We start from the raw sequence: 22,135 nt of genomic DNA, 5'->3' as shown, positions 1-22,135 counted from the left end.
CCTCCATTGGGAGCCCTGTGATCCATCCAATAGCTGACTGTGAGCATCCACTTCTGTGTTTGCTAGGCCCCGGCCTAGTCTCACAAGAGACAGCTGTATCTGGGTCCTTTCAGCAAAATCTTGCTAGTGTATGCAATGGTGTCAGCGTTTGGAAGCTGATTATGGGATGGATCCCTGGATATGTTTTAAAAAGTAGATACTGCAAAAGTAAGGTAGTGACGATACCATAGCAACGCATATTCCTTTCTTCCCGTCATCTTCTGAGTATGAATCTACTGAATCATCAAACTGTAGAATTTCTGCTTTAAATGAGGCAAGATTCACCTTTCCCAATTCAATAACTCAAAAACCATCTTGCCTAGTTAGAAGTTGTGTGGGACACAGAAGTAAGGAACTTCAACCATGATGACCCACTATCCCTAGGCAGAATCCTTCACAGTCCAGTCCATGAAAATTTCCACTTGTAACTCAAGGCTTTCTTCTCTTTTAAGATACTGACATCCCATAAATAAAATAATCAGAATTCTTGGAAGGATAGTGTCTAATTAATTAAGAGTGACAATTTGGGAATCCAGATGAGCAACAACTCATGTTGCTTACAATAATCATGTAAGGTTTACTTTCCTTCAATTTCTCCTATTTAGTTCCTGCAACACATTATCCAGATACCTCTCTTAGACTTCCTGGGGTACAGGTCATTAGCCTAGCATCCCTGAGAATGTAGGGTCATTCTGCAAAATTGCAAAATAAGTCTTGAGCTTGGCCTATATGTCACTTGTCTAGAATGGATTTGGTCCCAGGTTCTTTTCATGGTACCATACAAAAAATATTTTCTGATAATTTTACCATGGGGAAAAAGGCTGGTGAAAATATTACTATGTTTTCAGCATAATTCTTCTCTTTCTATTCTGAGAGGTCAATCTCTGAGGGCTCCTGATGTATGTAAACCAAATTGTGATATCACTGAGAGTTCTCCCTAAAGGTAAGAGACTAACATCTTGCCCCACTGCCCTCAGTGGGTCATAGATGAAGTAGTGGGTAGATGAGAGCTGTGAGACCTATCACCTTCCCTAACACATCTCTGCCTTACCATTATAAAAAAAATTCATTTCTTTTAACATTAGGAGAAAAATAACAAGTTTTTTGTTCTTAGAAATGATCAATATCAATCAAATAGACCCCCCAAGAGGTCCCAGGGACTAAACCACCAACCAAAGAGGACCCTTGGCTCTAGCTGCATATGTAGCAGAGGATGGCCTTATCTGGCATCAATGGGAGGAGAAGCCCTTGATCCTGTGAAGGTTCAATGACCCAGTGTAGGAGATACCAGGTCCAAAATTGGGAGTGTATGAGTGCGTGGAGGAGCACCCTGGTAGAAGCAGGAGAAGGGGGGATGAGATAGGGGATTTGTGGAGGGGAAACTGGAAAAGAAGATAGCAGTTGGAATGTAAATTAATAAAATACCCAATAAAATTTTTTAAAAAAAGAAGTGATAACAAAAAAATATCTTAAGTCTGCTACAATTTCAAAGGAATACTGATGCAACACATTAAATGTTTTAAGTGTATATGTACTTTTTTATTTGCTTACTTATATATCTATGCACCATGCACATATCAAGTAATTTCAGGGTATAGTAGAGTGTGTTGATTCTCCAAGATTGGAGTTATAGACAGTTGTGAACTTCCATGTAATGCTGGAAATCAGCCACTGCTCTTAACCACCCAATATTCATGTGTTTGTATAAACTGCATTGGTGATTATAGTACATAGACGTCAACTTCTTACAAGTTGGCATCTGTATGAGTATGGTAGATACAAAGGTCCCTGGAGCTGTTTCCTAAAAGCAGAGTAATTTATGTGTGTGCCATTCTCTGGTAGGTGCTATTTTACATTTTTCTGGGTAGGCTTATGTATAATTTGATCTTAAGAAGAGAATCCCTTCAGAATAAAGTCCTGTGTAAAATGACTGGCTTACTAGAAAGTACAGCATGAAATAATGCTTTGATTCATACTCACACACACTTAAGTTTGATATTTTATCCATGTTTATGATGTAGGATTTATTAAGGGGCCATAGACTTCTGATACATTTTTCCTAAAATAGAAATGTCACTATAAACATTTTAAATGTTTCACTCTATACATGGAAATACTGTGGCTTCTTTAATTTATAGAGAGAAGCTATAAGGCCTTTATGACCAGACACCTGAAATTTATTTCTCACATACTTTTCCTTGGTTATTCTATGTCAAGCATAGGCTCTTTAAAATTTTAATTTCCTACCTCCCCCTTGTGCTGGTTCAATAGTAAACTTTACACAGTCGTCATTCTAGCAGGACACAGGGAAGATCTTATGTCAACAGCTCTTTTATAATTACCTGTGCAGCTGTTGTTGCTCTGTCTGCTGTACCTGTACACTAGGGACCAACCTAATGTCAGGTGTGTACATAACACATAATCACCCAGGATGCACCTGCTTTAAATAATAGAAAGGTTCAAAATGTAACCTGCATCTTATCAAAGAACAGAATTTCAGAAGATGCTGAGACTACTGCAAACACAGCGACAGGGATTATCATTAGCTGAAGAATTTGGGAGTAGGGAAGTCAATTGAGACCCTCAATTGAGAAGGGGTTCAGATATTATGTGGGCATTTTCTTGATTAAAGATTGATGTGGGAGGGCACAGCCCACTGTAGGCTGCACTACCTCTGACCAAGTGGTCTTGAGTTGTATGAAAATGAAGGCTGAGTAAGCCCTGAGAACAAGTCTGCTTTAGCTTCCTCCATGGTCTGTGCTTCAGTTGTGACCTTGACCTTCCTTCACAGTGGGCTGTAAGCTGGCAGCTGAAATAAACCCCTTCCTCCCCAGTGTGGTTTTTGTCATGTGGTTTGTCAAAACAACAGAAAGCAATCTAATCTAGCACACTAGAAATGTGGAGAGGACGCAACATTCCAACAATGCCTTTGTTTCACAAAGCAGTGTATGTGAGGAAATAATAATAAGTTTAAACAATTTATGAATATTTTCATATTATTTAATCTTTTTTCTGATTCAATTATTTCTAGTCTTCATAGGGGATCCTTAGTATAATACTTGGAGGTTACAGGTGACACCAATCCAAGGTACAGGTAAAACTATCTAATAGGTTTGTCATCTCAGAATGAAAAAATAAAAGAACAGTCATGAGGAGTTTTTATACTACAGCCATTGGTATACTTTGGGCCTCCAGCTGGATAATTCACTTGCAGAGGGTATTGCCTACTTTTGTAGCTGTTGTCTTTTGGGCATTCTCAGACAGCTTCTTCAAACATATATGTGGCAAGTAACTGAGTGTGTGGGATATTGTCAGTCGTGGATCTGAGAGGGGATCATAGGACTGTATTCCTTCATTCTGACTATAGGTAGATACTGGGAGAAAGATGTTGTCTTTAGTTATAGTCCCACTGATGAACCCACCAGGCTATAGTGGATATTTGCAAACCCATCATCACACAGATCACCCTGATTACAAATACAAGAGTAGAGGAAAGGGATTCTTAGGGGCAGGGGTTAGGAAAGTTAATGGGCCTCAAAGCGGGTGGTGTGTTGATAACCAGGATGCATTCACCACACACATATGAAATTTTCAAAGAACAAATTAGTATAAGTTATAATGAAATGAATTTGAGGGTTGAGGAAAAATTGACAACAGTTAGCATTTCTGAATACATGCCAATTAAGATTTAATTAAAAATTAAATGCATAATGAAGCCAAGGCACTTGTGGGAGGCAGCACTTCCTTCTGTCATATTACATCACTACACTATAGTCTTGCTTCGAAACAACACAGACACCTTGTATTAAGTGCACTGACAACAGAAAGAGAGTGTCTGCTGCTGGAAAGATACAGGCTCAGATTTGAGAGTGTGCTACAAAAAAAAAAAAAAAAAAAAAAGCAAGACATTTACTACACATGTACCATTTCTTCCACTTAAGTGTACAAAAGTTTAATTATAAAAAATTAAATACCTTTTCTGTCATTTTTCAGCAGAGAAGTATCCAATTATAATTGTAACAGCTTGGCTTATTCTGTGAAACTCTGATTTTAAAAATGGTTGTTTCATTTGCTGATGTGAGTTTTTAAAAATGACTTAATAAATTTTGGTTTGGCATTAAGACAGAGTATTTATCAACTTCAGAAATTACTCTAAACATAGTTCTGAAACTTATATTCCATATTTATATAAATCAACCTTCTTAGAACTGATGAATGTGAACTCAAGAGCATTGACACATTCAGAAAAATTCAAAAAACACTTTGTGTCCTTCAGGAGCAAATAGCCAACTCTTAATACCTTATGTAAAAAACAAAATACATTGATTTATTAGTGTTCAGATTTGTTTTCAGATTTCATGAAACATAAAATTATATACATGCAAAACTTGTTTTTAAATAATTTTATTATTTATTATTAATTTTTTCTTTTTTATTAGATATTTTCTTTATTTACATTTCAAATGCTATCCTGAAAGTTCCCTGTACCCTCCCGCCCCGCCCTGCTCCCCTACCCACCCACTCCCACTTCTTGGCCATGGTATATACTGGGGCATATAAAGTTTGCAAGACCAAGGGGCCTCTCTTCGCAGTGATGGTGGACTAGGCCATCTTCTGCTACATTATTATTATTAAATGTTTACACAGATAATACATATCCATTAAAATATATATAACATATATACTATATGTGTATATAATATATATCACATACATATAAATGTATGCATACATATATGGATATTATTTATGAATTGATATGGGATTGTTTAAATTTTTTCAGAACTAAAGCTTTCCTAGTTTAGGAAGTACTGTCCAAATTTGTACTTGTGATAATATGCTAGCAGTATAAGTAAAAAAGTTGAGGGGTTTAATTTGGGAGTTAATATCACAGTAGATTTCCAGAATTAGTGAATGGGTAGAAGAGAATAGAAAAGGAAGATTGTGCTTAACTTCAGTTCAGAAAAAATTTTACAGTTATACTAATTAAAACTTGAGATGAAACCTTGCTTCCATATTACCATTATAGGCGATTACATTTTGCATGAAGTTGCCATGGTTACCTTACCAAGTAATGAGTGACAGATATACAATTTCCACAATTGTCACTCTCTTTTTTTAATCATCTTCCTGAGAACAAGCAATGCATAGTATTTGGAATATGATCTTTTATTTTAAATGTTTATAGGACAATTTCTTTTTAATTACAGAAGATTGGTGTCATTAGAAATAGGATAAAGAAAGCCATGAAAATCATAACATTTCAATGATGTAAGGCGTTGCGCTTATTTCCATGGTAATGTTTTGTGTGGAGGTGGAAAACAGGGGAGGAAAGGCTGAAATGTGAACACTGAGCCTTTAATTAAACCAGTTCAAGGACTCTGGGTTGTGGATCCCTGTCCACACCTACCACCCTCAATGAAAGCACTAATTATTTAAATCTGATTTTGACTGTGTGTATAAATTTTTATGAGGATGTTATTAATCAAATGCAAACCCACAAAAAAGGTGTTTATAAAAAGCAGTTGCTTAAGCCATGTGAAATTGATGAAAATCAAGGATAATTTTTGCTGACAATCATGTACTTTCATGTGATCCAATATAGTGTTAGATACTAATGCTGTATATTATCAGTATATCCTCAGGAGATAGATGATTATTGAAGACACATTATAAAAAAGAAAAACAATAAGGATGTAAAGATACAGAATTCCAGAGAATATTTTACTATTTTCCATCATTTATTTTGATGAACATCTAAAAAGTCCCAACAAAAGTATATATTTTAATTAAATTGTAGCTGTGCATAATTTAACAAAAAAAGACTTAAGCATATTTAAATTTTTAACACATTTTATAATCTATTATAATGAGTTTTTCACTTATATGAAATATATATTTATATATAGTATAATTGCTTAAAACTTACTATAACCGAGTGAAATTGTATAGTGTATGTAGTACACATTATATAGTCCATATAATGTTCTGTTGAATTATTTGTACTGATATATTGATGTTTCTCTACAAACTGAGTTGGAATTATTTTACACAGACACCCCTACCTCAGTCTTTATAAAGAGTGTATGATTCCTATTTATCATATTGAACATTGGCTTATAAAGCACATTTTTAAAGATTGAAATCAGAGCTTTTCTTCATTTCTGTGTAATATCCCATTGTAATTTTGGACTGCTGCACTAATACAGTGTTTCTATGCCACATGACCTTGTGTGGACTTCATTTGATCTAACTTGGAAGGTATATATGTAATCATATCAGGACTTCCATGTAATTTGGTATTCAATTCATCATCACTTTAGCAGGTGCATATTCTAACTATAAGCTATTTTGTAATGAGTATGTATTTTCTTATTGAAAAATTACAAAAGTAGTAGGGGGCTAGACATTTTAGATGAATTCATCTAGCAATTTAATTTAAATATCTATCCCATAAAGTTGAGTGCTCAAATATAATATAAATATATGATCAATTTGCCTTAGAATATAATGTAGTTCTATCATGTATGAACTTTTATATACACATTCAGAGTTATATTCAATATCTCTATAAAGGGAGTGGAGAGTCTAGACCAGGAAGCAGTAAGTTTACTGCTACACATGGATTTCTTAATGGTTTCTGGTGTTCTCTCAAGATCTCATCAAATGAAATTATCTCTGAGCATGGGACTGTTAATGGATTGTTAAAATGATAACAATGTCTGTTCCTGTAGCATTTGATGAGATGCTATTACTCAAACATGAAGTTTATTAATCAATGTGGTTTTCCTTCATGGTTTACCATCTGAAGCTTTCTATTAGATTAATGTCTTTTATCAGAGCCACATAAAAGTTATACAAAGACAGGCAAGGTACTACAACCCCTTTCTGAAATCCCGTAGAAAATCTTCAAGTGGCTGTTTCATCTCTTAATGATAGAGCAATATTGTTCGTGCCATGGATGGAACATTCAGAGGTACTATAAAGGTACTGGCTCCCAGCTCTCTTTCTTGAAGATCAAACTACAAATTGTCCACCTTGTTTTATAAGATGTAAAAAAACAAGTACAAAATTGTACATTGTGAGGTGAACACACTGAAGGACAGAAAGATACCTTTTGTTATGTGTACAGAAGACAGACAAGTATTACACCAGACTGAAACAATTGTCTTGTCTGCCTTTTAAGGACAGTAATAACATTTGGAAAGAAGAAAAGAATAACTTAGTGTAAAAGTAATTGAGAGATGTTAACAAGATGTGTTACACAAAACTTTTATAGAGTAACAAATCTAAAGTCATGCTATTTTTATCTAGGAAGCCATTAGATACTTGATGTATCTTCGAGAAGAGGAAAATTTAACGAATGAAGGCAAGTCAGATGCTGTGGGAAAAACTGACCTGGTAAAATGCCTTAGTAACATGCAGGAATGCCTGAATTGGATCCCTAGCACTCAAGTGAAAAGCTCAGATAGTGAGAGTGACTGTAATCCCAGTGCTGGAGAGGCAGAAACAAGAGGAACCTTGCCCTTGTTTGCCAGCCTTCTGAGCTTTAGGTTCAGTGAGAGACCTGAAAATATAAAATGAAAAGAGAAATAGGAAGATACCAGGTTTTGACCTCTGAACTCCATATGCGTACACACATGCTCATCTACACACACAAGAACACACACATACACAGTTTAATAAAAGTAAAACTTATATCATTTGTCTGTAGGCAAAGTTTTAAATGTGATCATTGTTCATGAAAAACTTTTCAAATTCTATTATTCTGTTAGAATTTCTGAACCTCTTACATAGATACATATTTTCTATCCTTGCTTTCAAGGTTAGAAAGTTACTGTTAAAGTTCTAGCCTACTTATTTTGCTAATTAATTTCTGTGTTAGGTCATCAACAGAAAATTATTAAAGAGGTATTTGGGAAATTGAATATATGTACGTGGAACTCAGCCAAAGGTTTCTGCTAAGAATGCTACTTATTGTGGCTGTTTATATTATAATGAGTTTCTGAGTGTAAAATGCTTATTAGCAATATGAATGTATTTTTGAAGTACCAGGTGCTGACTCTTTAAAAGATGCCCGCATTCAGCATACACATACTTTGCTTCATTCTCAAGTTTCAAAAAGCTGTGAAGCATTTCTTTATTCAACAAATTTCTGTCTTCATCTGTGTAAGGTAATACAAAAAGGCATGAATGAGACTCTTTTAAAGACAAACTGCCAAAAGTCTTTTAAAGGAAATAAGTGGGCTCAATGCTAGATTCAATCGGGGGTATTCCAAAAAGATGTTTATCATAAAGAAAAATAATTAGAAGTAGATAGATCTTAAGCTCTGAGGCCAGCAACTGATCTGAGAGGACTGCTTTAGAATGTTTTGACCTTAGTCAAATAATGAAATTATGTGAAGCGTGCATCTCCCTCTTAATGAATATGCATTGCCAGCATTTACCTGAGTGTTCACGGGAGAGAAATACTATGGCAGATTCAGTAAAGAAGTTGAATTGACTGAGTTAAAAGATAATGCAAATGAATAGCTCAAATATTGTATTTTTACATAGGAAATTGAAAAATACTCGTGTATGTTTTCACTGTTGAAGGTAAAAGATAAGGAATTATTTATTCCTCCTTCATAGAGCCATTTAGATTCATCTCATGGAGGAGGTTCCCTCAAATCACTGCTGTCTGACAGGTGTTTGACAACTGATGTGAAACATGTCAGTGACCTTGATCTGGTTCTTGAAGACATGTGTATATCACTGTAAACTGTCTTCTCTCCCCTGACCCAAGGATGTTCTAACTCCTTACCCATAGAAATCATTTGTGTCTTCCAGATTAAAATTTAAATTCTTATGTTTTCTGGAACCTGAAGGTGCAGAAAAACAAAATCAGATTGTACTTGATGAATTTTAATAGCCACCAAACAGTAAGCCATTCTCTGTATCACTGCAAATAGAGAGATGATAGTTTAAAATACTAAAATATTTAATAAATGAGCACTTCATTTTTGCAATGAAATGTGGATTACATTTAAGCCTTTTGCTCTATAAAAGCACTTACCTAATATTTCCTCATTCATATTTCATTGAGTCTATAGTAGATTTTACAATTGCTAGGCAAGTGGATGGGTAATGTAAAGTATTTAGACATGGCTCTAAGGATGCACACTTGGACTTCATTGTGGAATGATTTACCTTTTTGGTTACATTTAATTTCCTATTAAGTTTCATTTTGCTTTTATCAAATTTATTTTAAACTGATAACACAATCAATAATTGTATTTGTGTGCTTATTTATTTGATGTTATTGTTGATTTATTTAATACTGAATATAAACTTAAACATGTTTCTCTTCAAATATATAGAATTTGTGGTAAATTTTTCAGTATTTTCTTCAAAAATTTTTGGAACATATGCTTAATGGTTTATATTAACTTTAAGACTTGAGTTGATTAGTTTTTACATCTTGTTAAAAATCATACTTAAATAAGTCCTGAAAGATATGGTCCTCTTTGGGCTATACCTCAATCCCTAATCACGCTCTGTATCACACTTCTAATATTGTGCTGAATCCCTGTGAGGAGATGGACCTTGACAGAGATACATTTTTTAAAAAATGTCTCCTAGACATCACCTTTTCATGAAATGTGCCAGTGTGTTAATAAAGGAATTCCATCTATGGTTACCATAGATTACCATATCATCTTTGGTTATAGAAGAAATTCTAATTCTGGCTGGATTGTTTACAGACCTCTTAAAGCCAATAATACTTTTAAGATCTTTACCCAATGTATTGATCATCCATCAGTAAGCAGACATGTTATGTCATGTCATACTTAAGTAACTTGAATAGATCTGGATAAGTTGATCTTAAAAATTCACTCTAATGATCTTGAAATACAGAAAATACTGGGATAATTAATATTAGAATATATGTCAGTAGCCAATGTATCTATCCAGTCACAAAGTGACCTCCAACTCTACAGTTAGATATCTGTGCTTTGTACTTTCATATTCATCATACAGAAGAAAGAAAAGAAATGGATGGGGAAAAAATGGGATGTAACCAAACCCTACCATTTGACTCTGAGGCTAAGCATATTTGATAGTTAATCCATTGGCTGTTCAGGAACACTCTAAGGTAACTTCAACATTCATTGGTATGTTTGACTTATAAAAAATTTAAGCACAAGTCATATTTTCAGAGTTACTTATCTTCTTCAATATAGACTGAATATGATGTGAGGTGATTCAAGTATATGGCATACATGTTGGCATTTGACAAGCAAACAGCCATGGAAACTTCCATAAATAACTAGGTAAACATACAAACTGAAAGGTGGGTGTGGCAACATGTGCCTATAAGTCTAGTATATGGAGGCTGAGACAGTAGGTTAACAAGTTTCAGGTCAGCCTGGATTACCAAACAAGATACAGGCTAGCTTTAGCTACACACTGAAACCTTGTCTGTAAAAAGAGAGACAGATTATTTATGAAGTTTTCACTTAGTTTCTATAAGTGTAGGTAGAACAGGAAATCACTATTCTACTAAACTTCAGTATTCAAAACAAGTTTAATGAGAGCCATAGAATAGAAGAGAAACAGTCTGTCTTCAAGGTAGGGGAAATAACTCTTAATGAATGGACACATAAGACATTGAAACCTTTTTAGGCTTCTTTATTTACCTAGCTTGTTCACTGTGGAACTATTCCTGGAAGAGTCTGCTGAGAAAGATATTCTACTAAGTCACAGATCTGTCAATTTTAGAGCTATGTATTTCCTTCCCAGCCACATATTTAAACAGAGGAAGGAAAATTCAACTTATGAAAAGTAAACCACTTAAATAAACTTAACCTAAAGCAACAAGAAAAACATTCATATAAAATGCACTGTGTCATTTTTTTTTTTTGTTAAGGAGTAGGATTAAAGGATATGTAGAAATGAAATTCACAACCAGAATAATGAAGTTCAAGTTTCCATGTCTAAATTACAAAGCAATGGTTTATGAACATGAAAGCTATCGTTACTATGGTTGTAAATATTTTTTAACTATAATTTTGCAACTCAAGTTGATGCATGATTACTATTGTCTTTTCTAAAGATAATAAAGTTGTCTAAAATTAGGTATTATTTAAGGTCCATCAACACCTAAATACAGAAAGAAATATGAATACTGTTACAATTAGAGGAATCACCTTTTACATTGGTTTCAAGTTATTTATAGCAAGAAGTGTGTATTTTGAATTACAGTGTTCTCAATTGTGTTTCTCATTGAATATATTGTATTTTGTTTATCACTGGGAATATTACCAAAGCCAATTTGAGGCCAGTCTCAGAACTCATAATCTTTCTACCTCAATTTGCAGAGTTCTGGGATTACAAGGATGCACCACCAATGATTGCTGTGAAGTTTTTGTTGTGGTGATGGTAGTATATTTTCTTGTTTATTTATTTTCTTTTCTTTATTCTTCGTGCTAGGCATCAAACTCAAAGCCTAACATAGACTAGACAAAGCACTGTAACACTAAGCTGCCACCTAAAGCAGGTGTCTAGGTTTCACTGTCAGGAGATGACTGAAGAAGCAGTAATTGGTGACTGAGGAATGATCCCCTGAACCGCAGATGCCTGCTGCTACAGAGCATATGGTTTTGATTTAGGGACAGGGATAGAGGGGACAGAAATAAGAAGGAACCACAACAGGATAGGCTTGAATCTGCTTTGGTTTGCCTAAATCATAGCCTTGTCCTGTTACTTCCTTTCCTTTCTAATCAAAGTGGAAACTGTTCTCTGAATTCACATCATCAAAGAAACTGCAGGCTATATGGGGGGATCAGAAGTGAGCTTTTTAAGAAAGACATGGTTCTGAAACACATTTCCCATGCAGTACTGCAGGTTATACTTGCCACGTTTAAATTCAGTAGAATGATATTTTCCATTTATGATGGAGATCAAGGAAGACAGTATATGCTGAACACCTGGTATGATCTCTTTCCATATAATAGACTCTGAGTAAATGTTAATTCCTATTAGAAAATTATTTTCCTTACTCATTCACATGAGCCATGCTCTACCTAATCCCCGTATGACTAAGGAAATTATATTTATGCTGAAATTAATCCAATTATAAAGTTGCTCCTTCACAGGCAGACATGAAATCAGGAATTCTTTTTAAATTTTTAACTTTATTATTTTTGAAACAAAAACTCATTAGTTGAACAGTTTGCACAGAAAGTATGGTTTTGAATTTTAAAAATTACTTTCATTCTTCTTTGCGAAACGAGAACAGAAAAAGTAAAGATAATAGTAAAGTTTTCTTTGAGAAAAATGTTTGTCAAATGATCTGAAAATATCTTCATTGACTATATTTTCTTGCACTTGAAATTTTATTAGTAGTTCTTCAATTAAAATGGTATATAAATGCAATCAAATCACAGAAAATAAGTGTCAGGCAAGTTTCCTAAGAGTAAGCAGGAAAACAGGCCTATTGTTATTGTGAGAATTTTGATACCAGTTATATTGTGGAAAATGGTACATTAGTTTACTAAGGTTGCTCGTTTTAAAAAGGAAAAGGTACCAAAATCTTCATACTTCAAAAAACATTTTCATTATCTCACAGTTCTGGCTAGAAAGGCATCTGAAATGAGATGTTACCAGTGTCCATGGGGGTGCATGGCTTCTTATACCTGTTGGGCATAGCCTTCATGATCTGAACTTTCCTGACACAAAGATGCATCATTTACATCCTGAATCACCCAACATTCCTTCTGTGGATTATCATAGTTGTGCAGAGATGTCTTCTTTCCTCCATAAAAGAGCTGAATGCATTGCTCATATTTGAATTTGATTATCTCTCTGTAGACCATGTTGCAAATTACAGTGCATGATTGATAAGATTTGAAATTCCATTGTATACATCTATATGTACATGGGTGGTTATGAGCACATATATTTGTATGTGTATCCATACATAGGCCAGAGGTTAACTTTGGTATTGTTCTTATGGAACTCGTCATCTTTATGAAGATGGGACCAAGCACTTTCAAATTGGTCTAGACTGACTACCCAGCAAGCTCCATGCTGCATAGGCAGTCCTACTTATGCTCCCTCCCCCTGGGCTGGAATTAGTTACCCACTGTTGCATTGAGTTCATTTGGATTTTCCTACTTATTTATGCATTTATGTGAGTTCTTGGATTGAACACAGGTCCTCCATCTTGCACAATGAACACTTTAGTGACTGAAACACTGCTTCAACCCCTTCATGAACACCTCACTTAATAACCTATAGGAGATAATGACAGGGCAAGCTTTATAACTCTATAGATAATAAATGTTATTTTAGTTGACATTGAAAGTGCATGAAAATATGAAATTACCAAGTTATAAACATGTCAACTATAGGTCAATGAACATACAGTGGTGGAACCATGACCTAATCAATTCTTACATTGAAGGTTGAAGGTTCTGCTTGAAGGTTCATGCAGCCAAATTCTGACAACAAAGGTGTTCTCAGAATATTATTTCATTTTAAGATCACTTGTTATAAGAAAATCAACACACCACCTAAATTATATAAGAAATAACTTTATCCTTAGAAGGAGTAACTACTTTATACATTTTATGCTCTGTTGATTTTATATTAAAATTAGATCTGAAATAATTGAAAGGCAGTTGCAGAAAATTAACATTTCAATTTAAAAAAAAGTAAAGAAAGAAAGAACAAAACAAAACATAGAGCTGCTTTTTTTCCTCTATGTACCTCTCAGAAATTTTGGTCCCTTTGCTTTGCTTTAAATAAAAAGGTGTGTGTGTGTGTGTGTGTGTGTGTGTGTGTGTGTGTGTGTATCTTATGGAGTTCCCATCTTATTTTTTTCATGTTTTCTTTTTATTGTTAGATATTTTCTTTATTTACATTTCAAATGTTATCCCCTTTCCTAGTTTCCTCTCTGAAAATCCACTATCCCCTTCCCCGTCCACCTGCTCCCCAACCTACCCACTCCCATTCCTGGTCCTGGCATTCCCCTATATTTTGGTACCAGTTATCTGTCTAGAAAATTGTCCTTTTCATCTGGATTTTCCAGGGATTTCCAACTTATATATTAAGATCGGACCGAGGGCTTTCTATTTTGGTTCTACTGATAGCTATCTAGTTTCAATTTCCACATCCCCCTTCGTTCTTCCCCTCCCCTCCCCTCCCCCCTCTCTTTCTAACTCCGGAACATTTATACTGCTTTTTACCATAAGAAATAAAATGAGTCAGCCATTTTTGTTTGTTTGTTTGTTTTGCGAGACAGGGTTTCTCTGTGTAGCCCTGGCTCTCCTGGAACTCACTTTGTAGACCAGGCTGGCCTCGAACTCAGAAATCTGCCTGCCTCTGCCTCCTGAGTGCTTGGATTAAATGCGTGCGCCACCACGCCCGGCTCACAGCCATTATTGATGGAAGATATGCCACCACTTGTAAATCATTAATGTATCAGAGATTATTTTCCTCTTAAACAAAACTATTATTTGAGACTAACTTTATTAAACCAGTTTTATTTATTTTTGCAACTTGAATATTCAACATTTCAAATTTAAATAGAAGTAAAATGTTTTAAAGTGCTAAAGATGTACGTGTATAGTATGTCTGTGCAAATGAAATGTCTGAGAGTGTAATAGTCCAGATCCCAGAGCTTTTTCACCATCTTTGCTACAGTGAGCTCATTCTGCCATCTTCGCTACAAGGAACTCACAAACTGCTGCTTTGTGGCTCTTTAGCTTCCTAAAGATGCAGGTATTTCATCTACTTAGTGTTCTTTTTAGTTTTTTTTTCATCACTTTATACTTAAATATGAATTAAAAACCTTACAAGTGTGTAAGCATAGCACAGCATTTTGGGGACACTAAATTTGCCTCAAGAAATTAAAAATAAAAGCATTCATTTACCAAATAAGATTTTAATATTATTCTATTACAATGTTGATGATCAGACAAAATCATCTGTGAATTTTTTAATCTCATAAAAAGCTATATAAATAATTAGATAAACAGATTTTTAAAATCACATTAAGATACAGCATATCAATAAAGAAACAAAATACTTAATTTGTCAGCTATTACTGCTAGCAACTCAAATATGAATTTCTCAGTTGCTTCTCCCATTATTTTCTCCAGATCATTTAATCACATAGTAAAAGTAAAATATTTTAATTTCTTTGAAATTTGAGTATGTTTTAAAGGCTTTGTAAATTATTACTAAGAAACGGGGCTCATCTAGATAGCTGTGACTTCACAGTGCTTGAGACATGATAGTAGCCTAGATGCTGTGCTTTGCACAGTCCAATACATGTATGCAGAAAATGCTGCTCAGTGCATAACTTCCACACACCACACTGAGGCATCCCTTAGCCCTGTCTCCACCATCACTCCCATCCATCTCCATCCGCCTTCCTTCTGATTGCCTTTTGGTATGTGGCCTTGTTGATCAGGAGCTTTGGAGTCCAGGTACAGTGATGGATGGGGCCAGGAAATGAGCCCAAGTTAGTGAAATTTTCTCTCCCTTTTTGAGTGGTAGTTTTCATCTTCTAATCCAGGAACTAGAGAAAAGAAGGTTTAACAAGTTGTTTTGGGTTAAGAAAGGAAGCATTTTTTTTCATTTTGTACAAAATAAATTTAAACAAATTGCACATTTTCACTAGTTATTGAGGAAAAATATCCGTATAGGATTTTGAGCGCCTGAAGATTATTGTATTAGCACTGCTCTTAGTTTCTAATACTCTATAGTCTTCTAAGGGGTTACATATACCTAGAGTATTTCCATAGTTCTGCATTTCTTTCTTTTAAGTGAGCAGTCTATTGGATGGTTATTTACCAAACAAACAAGCAAACAAACAAAAACCAGTAAGGATTGTTTATTTCTTTAAGAAGTATTTTACAGAATTGTAGGCCTATCTGGTTTTGGTTTACAATGTTGATATGCTCTAAATAATAAGGAGCAGAACATTCTTACACAGTTGTGTTTTCATGTGAGAAATCTTATCATGCATATATTTGTACATGAGACAATTGAGTTCTTAGCTTATAGTAGATAATGCCAGGCATTTCTGAAAGACTGCTTCATCTTACAAGGATCAGCTTTGCGTGTAGAAATCTGAACTAATGAAAAGCTAGCATATATAAAGTATCTACTCTATACCAGCATTTGTTATACATTTTGCAAGTCTTCAATAAAGACCTGTACAGCGGTAAATCTTATCTCCATCTTACATTGAAACCCTGAGCTGTTCTGTTTGACTGGACCAAATTAGCACAGGTAATACCAAACAATTGAAATGAGATGACCTATCTCCAAAGTCTGCAGGTGTCCTCTTTCTCTGGTGTCACTCTGAGTTTGCCATGCTTTGCATTATTTGGCATTTGTGGGCATGATCGTGCTGGAACTATTCTGTATTTTAACAATGTTAACTGGGTGAGTTACCTGTACTCACTGATGTACTCACTGATGACAGCATCTCTTGTACTTTGGCATTTGGACACTTCATCAGAACCATGTCTGGGCCTAGCATTATTTATTCCAGCACAGGGGAAGCTAAGGCAGGAGGTCCAGTCTAGGCTTTAAAGGGAATCCTTTGATTTAGTGTGTGTGTGTGTGTGTGTGTGTGTGTGTGTGTGTGTGTGTGAGAGAGAGAGAGAGAGAGTGAGAGAGAGAGAGACAGAGAGAGAGAGAGANAGAGAGAGAGAGAGAGAGAGAGAGAGAGAGAGAATATTCCAGGGAAACTATGAGTTTCTATAGTTGAAAATCACTATCAACATTTGCATTCAGTGGAATCAACATAATTTTATTTTGTCTGTGAAATAGAAGTGATATGAAAATTATTGCCTAAGATTCCCATAACTGTATATCACAATAAAACAGCTGTGAAAGAAAGCAGCTGGGTTCCATGCTCTCAATATTGTTCTCTCAAACTCAATAACATTATACTCAATATGGTAGTACCAAGAGGTTGAGTTTGTGGGGCAGCAAGTGGGACAGAAGATCTTGCCCTCATTAGTGTCACTGGGTCATGAAAGGGGCTGAGGGAACTACCCTGTTTCTCTGTGTGTGTGATAAACCAAGTGTTTGTCCCTTTTGCTATGTGATGGCTTTCAAAGGCATGACTGATGGATGGGGAAGTTCTAATATTCCAAGAGAGAGTTATGGGGAAGTTCTAATATTCCGAGAGAGAGTTTCGTTGTTCCATTTGTGTGGTATTAACCAGGGGAAACTAAATTTTAAAAAAATTACAAATATAATGTGATGTTCTCCCTCAGGCTTCAGCACATTACTGGGTTTTTTTTTGGGGGGGGCGGTTGAGATTATATGGGAAAAATGAGAAGGGAGGGACTGATCGCCTTTACAATACCTTTTCGTGGTATCCATACTACTTGTATGATCAAGACCTGTGTGAGACCTGTGCCTGATGGAACACAGAAATATGACAGGGTAGTTAAAATATTTACAATTTTTCATCTATATTAACACAAGCTATTTACAATAGATTTTCATTTCTTTTTCACTGCTGGCCATTTAGGTGTTCTCTGAGGATCCCTGACAGGATAGTCACATATGCAGCCTAGCAACCACACTAAGCTAATTTAACATTGATTCCACAAAGCCGTCTCATTGATAGGATTATAGCTCACAAGTCAACTAAAGCAAGATTGTGACCCACAGTTCCTTTCCTTCAGACTTATTAGGTGTTTGGGGCTGTGGTAATTTAATCTCCTTTGACTCTTGGGTCACTGAGTGGTGAAATATTTCTTGCAGGTACAGTTCTAATGCATTGTTGTTTAAATCTTGTTTACTCTGTACTGACTATGAAGCAATCATTCTATCTAATATTTTTATAACTTTGGGAAGTCACATGCAATGAATAATCATGAATAAGACCATATTGTGTACACACACATGCACTGCATGGTTCAATCACGAAGACAATGAATAAGCATGGAACTAAAGCTATATTCTGTATGCACACAGAGACACACTCTGCATGGTTCACTTGCTAACACTTCAAAAGAAAGGGAAATATCACTGAGGGCCACACAGCACTGGAGGTGTAAATCAATGGAAGAACACTTGCAGAGACTGCAAAAGATTCTGAGTTCAGTCTATAACACTAAATTTTTTTTAAAAATGGGAAAAATCTTCATTTGTTTAATATGGAAGACAAATCTGAATTAGGTAAGATATTTCAGACATGATTTTGCATCCAAGTTACGTATTAAGATATATTTCAGAATGAAATTATACAGGTTCAGAGGACATTGAGAAAGAGAAGAAGACAAAGAGAGAGCTAAAGGAGGTAGGGAAATGAGGTCATCCAAGTGAGAGAGGACTTAGTTCTCTGGTATGAGAACTAACAGAAGAGAGAGGAAAGAAGATAAGCTATGCCCCTAACACATGCAGAAGACACACCTAGATCCCAGACGCTTGAGGAAGACAGACCGAGATTACTGAAGTATGATGAAAATTTCATGTTTTAAAGTATGTTTCCCAGATTTACCAAACACATACCCATTGAGACCTTGGAAGAAGTGCACATTTTAGATTCTCTTACATCTGCTTACGAAGCCCTCAAGATGATTCTCCTATTAATGAAAATTTGCAGTGGATTTGTTGGAATGGTGGTCTGAGCTAAAAACAACCACATGTTCTCCTTCACTAACAATCCTGTCTCTACAAGTCGTTACTAAATGTTCTTCTTGGTGATGTCTTGAGAGGAGTCTGCAGGCTGGCTCAGAAGTTAAGAGTGAAGACTGATCTTGTAACAGAACTGAGCTTGACTGTCACTACATGTCAAGTGATTTACAACCACCTTTAACTCCAAAAACAGGAGATCTGAACTCTCTGGCCTCTGTGGGCATCTGAATTCATTTACACATAACCACATGCACACAGATGAGCATTCTCACACACACACACACACACACACACACACACACACACACGTACAATTAAGCAAATAGTTCACCCTGAAAGCATGCATACAAATACCATTATACTTACTGAGCTGGTTGTATTTATGTAGTTATACACATGTATGTACATGTATATACCTTATGTATGTAAGAACAATTAATAAAAAAAAGAGGTCATGTGTTTGCAGAGAGCTGGAAGTGGTAAACAAAAGACCTAGGAAGAAAGGAAAGAGTACAAGGATTACTATAATTATAGTGTAATGTAAAAAAAGAAATAAAAATAAATAAATCTTCAGATAATGATGGCTAGAATCTATTATAGAGATTTAACTAAGGTGGCTTTATTTGGCTTGAATGAACAGCTTTTGTAGATTTTACATGGCACCTTTGGTGGGTCATGTATCAAGCTGATTGGATGGTTGATGAGTAGACAGTTGTGTGATTATACTTTCACTATGAGACTTCCAGGAAAGTTTTCAGCCAAAATGTCGACTAGAAAAAAAATCTACAAAGAAATCCTAGACTTGCTACTAAGCTCTATTACCCACATTATATAATATAGGTGATCAAAAGGGTGAATTATGTGTGGATGACATACTGCATATCTGCCATGATTTCCTTGTATTTTAAAAGAATGCATGCTTTGTTTAAATAGACTGAGGTAGATGAATGTCTTTTCCTCTGTAATTTCATGTGGCATCTCTAGGAAAGTAAATTAGACTGTGATGAAAAAAATAAGTAATTGCTCCTTGTGCTTAATTGATTTTTATAGAAATTACAATGCAGACTTGATTAAAGGAAGACAGCACATTTCCTATGGTTGGTTCATGAGACACATAATGGTCTGAAAATGTGCCACCAAGCACAGGAATTATACTGTCATTTTGCCAGAGTGTGTTGAGCAGGAGATATTTAGAATTCTTTATGACTTATAAACCCTGCAGAATGCCCCCCTAAAGCAGTCTGGTAGGAATATCTATTTCACAGTCATAACATGTCCTGACTGCTAAAGTGTAGGAGCCTTTTGTGAGAGAAGAAACTAATGGTTCCATTTAAATAAGAAAGAGGATGGGAATTTGATAGTGACAAATGATGTACATTGAATCAAGGTCGGTGCTGAAGTTTGCAAGTTAAGTCCTGTCTGCATGAGGTATAGCAAAGAGCTCTGAAGGATGGAGACACACACACACACACCCACACACACCCACACACACACACACACAGGTTTGAGTCTTATTTTTTATTTACTTTATTGCTTCATAACCTGGACCTGATATTATTTTTGGCATGGTTAATTCTTTGCTCTGGTAGGCTATTGTGTGGATTGTAGGATGCTTAGCAGCATCCATTTTTCTTACTCATTATATTTTACTAGAAGTAAACCCTTACCATGTCATGACAAGCAATAATGTCTACAGATAATTGTCAAGTATACCACAGGTTCAGTGTTGCCTCTGAGGACCTTAGCTCATATCTTCACAGTAAAACTGCAGCAGCTTGCTGATCATCACAAGAGAACCGTGCTGCCACAGCTCCTGCTGCATGGTCTTGGAGAATGCTGCTGCTGGACTTAAGGTCTGTCCTGGTCTCCAGTCTTTGCTCTGTTTTCTTTTCTGAAGCCCACGGATCTTGGTTTTGTTTTGTTGTTGTTTGTTTGTTTTGTTGTTTTGTTTTTTTTCTTATTCAGTGGATCACTACACTCAGAAAAAAAACCTTTCTGTGTTCATCTTTTTCCTCTCTAAGCCTTGTGTGAAAACAGAAAGCCTCCTCAGTTGTTTCATCCTTTATGTCTTTAAAAACAAAAACAAAGAACTGGAAACCTCACATCGATTTGTATATGAAACATTTTCTGATAATTTTCATGGAAGTAAAATCAAGAGATAAGGCAGAGGATGCTATAAGTGTTTTTCAGAGTTCATTCAATCTTTGTAAGGGTTGTTTTTGACTATTGCAATTTCTACTAATGTTGGAGCATGACTAAATGGGGAACATAAAAGCCAGCTTTTACCTTACCTTCACTGGAATGCTAGATGGGCCATACATCAGTGAGAGCTCCCATTCCCCTCAATAAGCATGATGATGTCACAGCAGAGGATGACGGCTAATAGCTCAGAGGACACACCAATGACTCATCAGTGGCCCCCTAACTGAGGCTGGTTTGTAGGCCTTCTATCTCAGCTGGGAGCCTGGTTTCTCTGCACACTCCCATCCACTGACAATTGCACACTTAAGCTTGGGTCATTAACTGTTATGGACTTTCCCTAAGCATCACTCCCAAAGGAATTATTTTTATTGTTCTCAACAAAATGTCTTCAGCTCAAATGGATATGAAACACTGAAGGAACTCTCCTTTTCTTCTAGATAAAAATTCAAGCCCGAAGGAAGTGAGTCAATATCCTATCATTGAACCGCATTGGAGAAAACTGCCTCTTAATGCTGATGCCAGTGTTTCTATTCCCTTCCTTTCTTGAGTGCTCAGCAAAGCAATGAGTACTTGGTGGGCCCTCAACAACTTGGCATATATACTGAAGAAAGCTAGAACTAGGGGTAGTATGGCACAAACCCTAATTCTATTTGTAGCTTACATTATCATGGATAAATTATGTAACTTCATCACATTTTAATTTATGCTTACTTACAACGAGCATCTACTATCGAGAAGATAGATAAATGCTAGCTTCTGTAAAATAGGTGAGTGTTTTATCAAATGTGGGGCTTCCTTTGTATTATCTTCTTACTAACACCTGATACCACCAGCCCTCAACTCCATCATTCTGTGGCCATCAGTCACCTAGACTATCCAAACTCCACCCTCACAGTTGCCTGGCAATAGCCAGGTATGCTCCTCTCCACAGTTACCCTGCAATAACAAGGTAGCCCAGCCCACTCTAAAAGGGGCTGCTTGGCCCCTCCTCCCTTGATTCTCTTGTCTCTCCTCTCTCTCTTAACTTCCTACTCTTATTCTCACCCTTGGCCCTCCTTTTTCTCCCTTTTTCCCTTTCTCTCTCTCCACGTGGCCATGGCTGGTCTCTACTTCTCTACTCTCTCTCTCTCTCTCTCTCTCTCTCTCTCTCTCTCTCTCTCTCTCTCTGTGTGTGTGTGTGTGTGTGTGTGTGTGTATGTGTGTGTGTGTGTTTTCTACAATAAAGCTCTAAAACCATGAC

General features: G+C 35.8%; 1 protein-coding gene and 1 long non-coding RNA gene across 37 annotated transcripts in view; one reads left to right on the top strand and one right to left on the bottom strand.

The window, feature by feature from the left end:
• Nrxn1 (neurexin 1) overlaps nt 1–22,135 on the top strand; it is a 1,073,594-nt gene that overhangs the window by 209,950 nt on the left and 841,509 nt on the right. Inside the window, exon 6 of one of the 36 annotated variants that reach the window (XM_029470986.1) lies at nt 7,354–9,287. The exons of the other annotated variants lie outside the window; for them this stretch is intronic. Within the exon in view, the coding sequence (XP_029326846.1) occupies nt 7,354–7,364 (11 nt within the window). The 3' untranslated portion in view covers nt 7,365–9,287. Of the gene's footprint in view, nt 1–7,353; nt 9,288–22,135 lie in introns of those variants that run through there. 36 annotated transcript variants of the gene reach the window in all.
• Nucleotides 14,558–20,950, bottom strand: LOC110312401. Its single transcript, XR_002380050.1, has 3 exons — nt 20,361–20,950; nt 18,611–19,185; nt 14,558–15,607 (listed from the first exon to the last, which is right to left on the bottom strand). It is a non-coding gene; the product is annotated as an uncharacterized LOC110312401 (long non-coding RNA).

This window comes from Mus caroli, chromosome 17 (genome assembly GCF_900094665.2).
Source record: "Mus caroli chromosome 17, CAROLI_EIJ_v1.1, whole genome shotgun sequence".
NCBI lineage: Eukaryota > Metazoa > Chordata > Mammalia > Rodentia > Muridae > Mus > Mus caroli.
The sequence above is the reverse complement of the archived record's forward strand: the minus strand, read 5'-3'. Positions and strand labels throughout refer to the sequence as shown.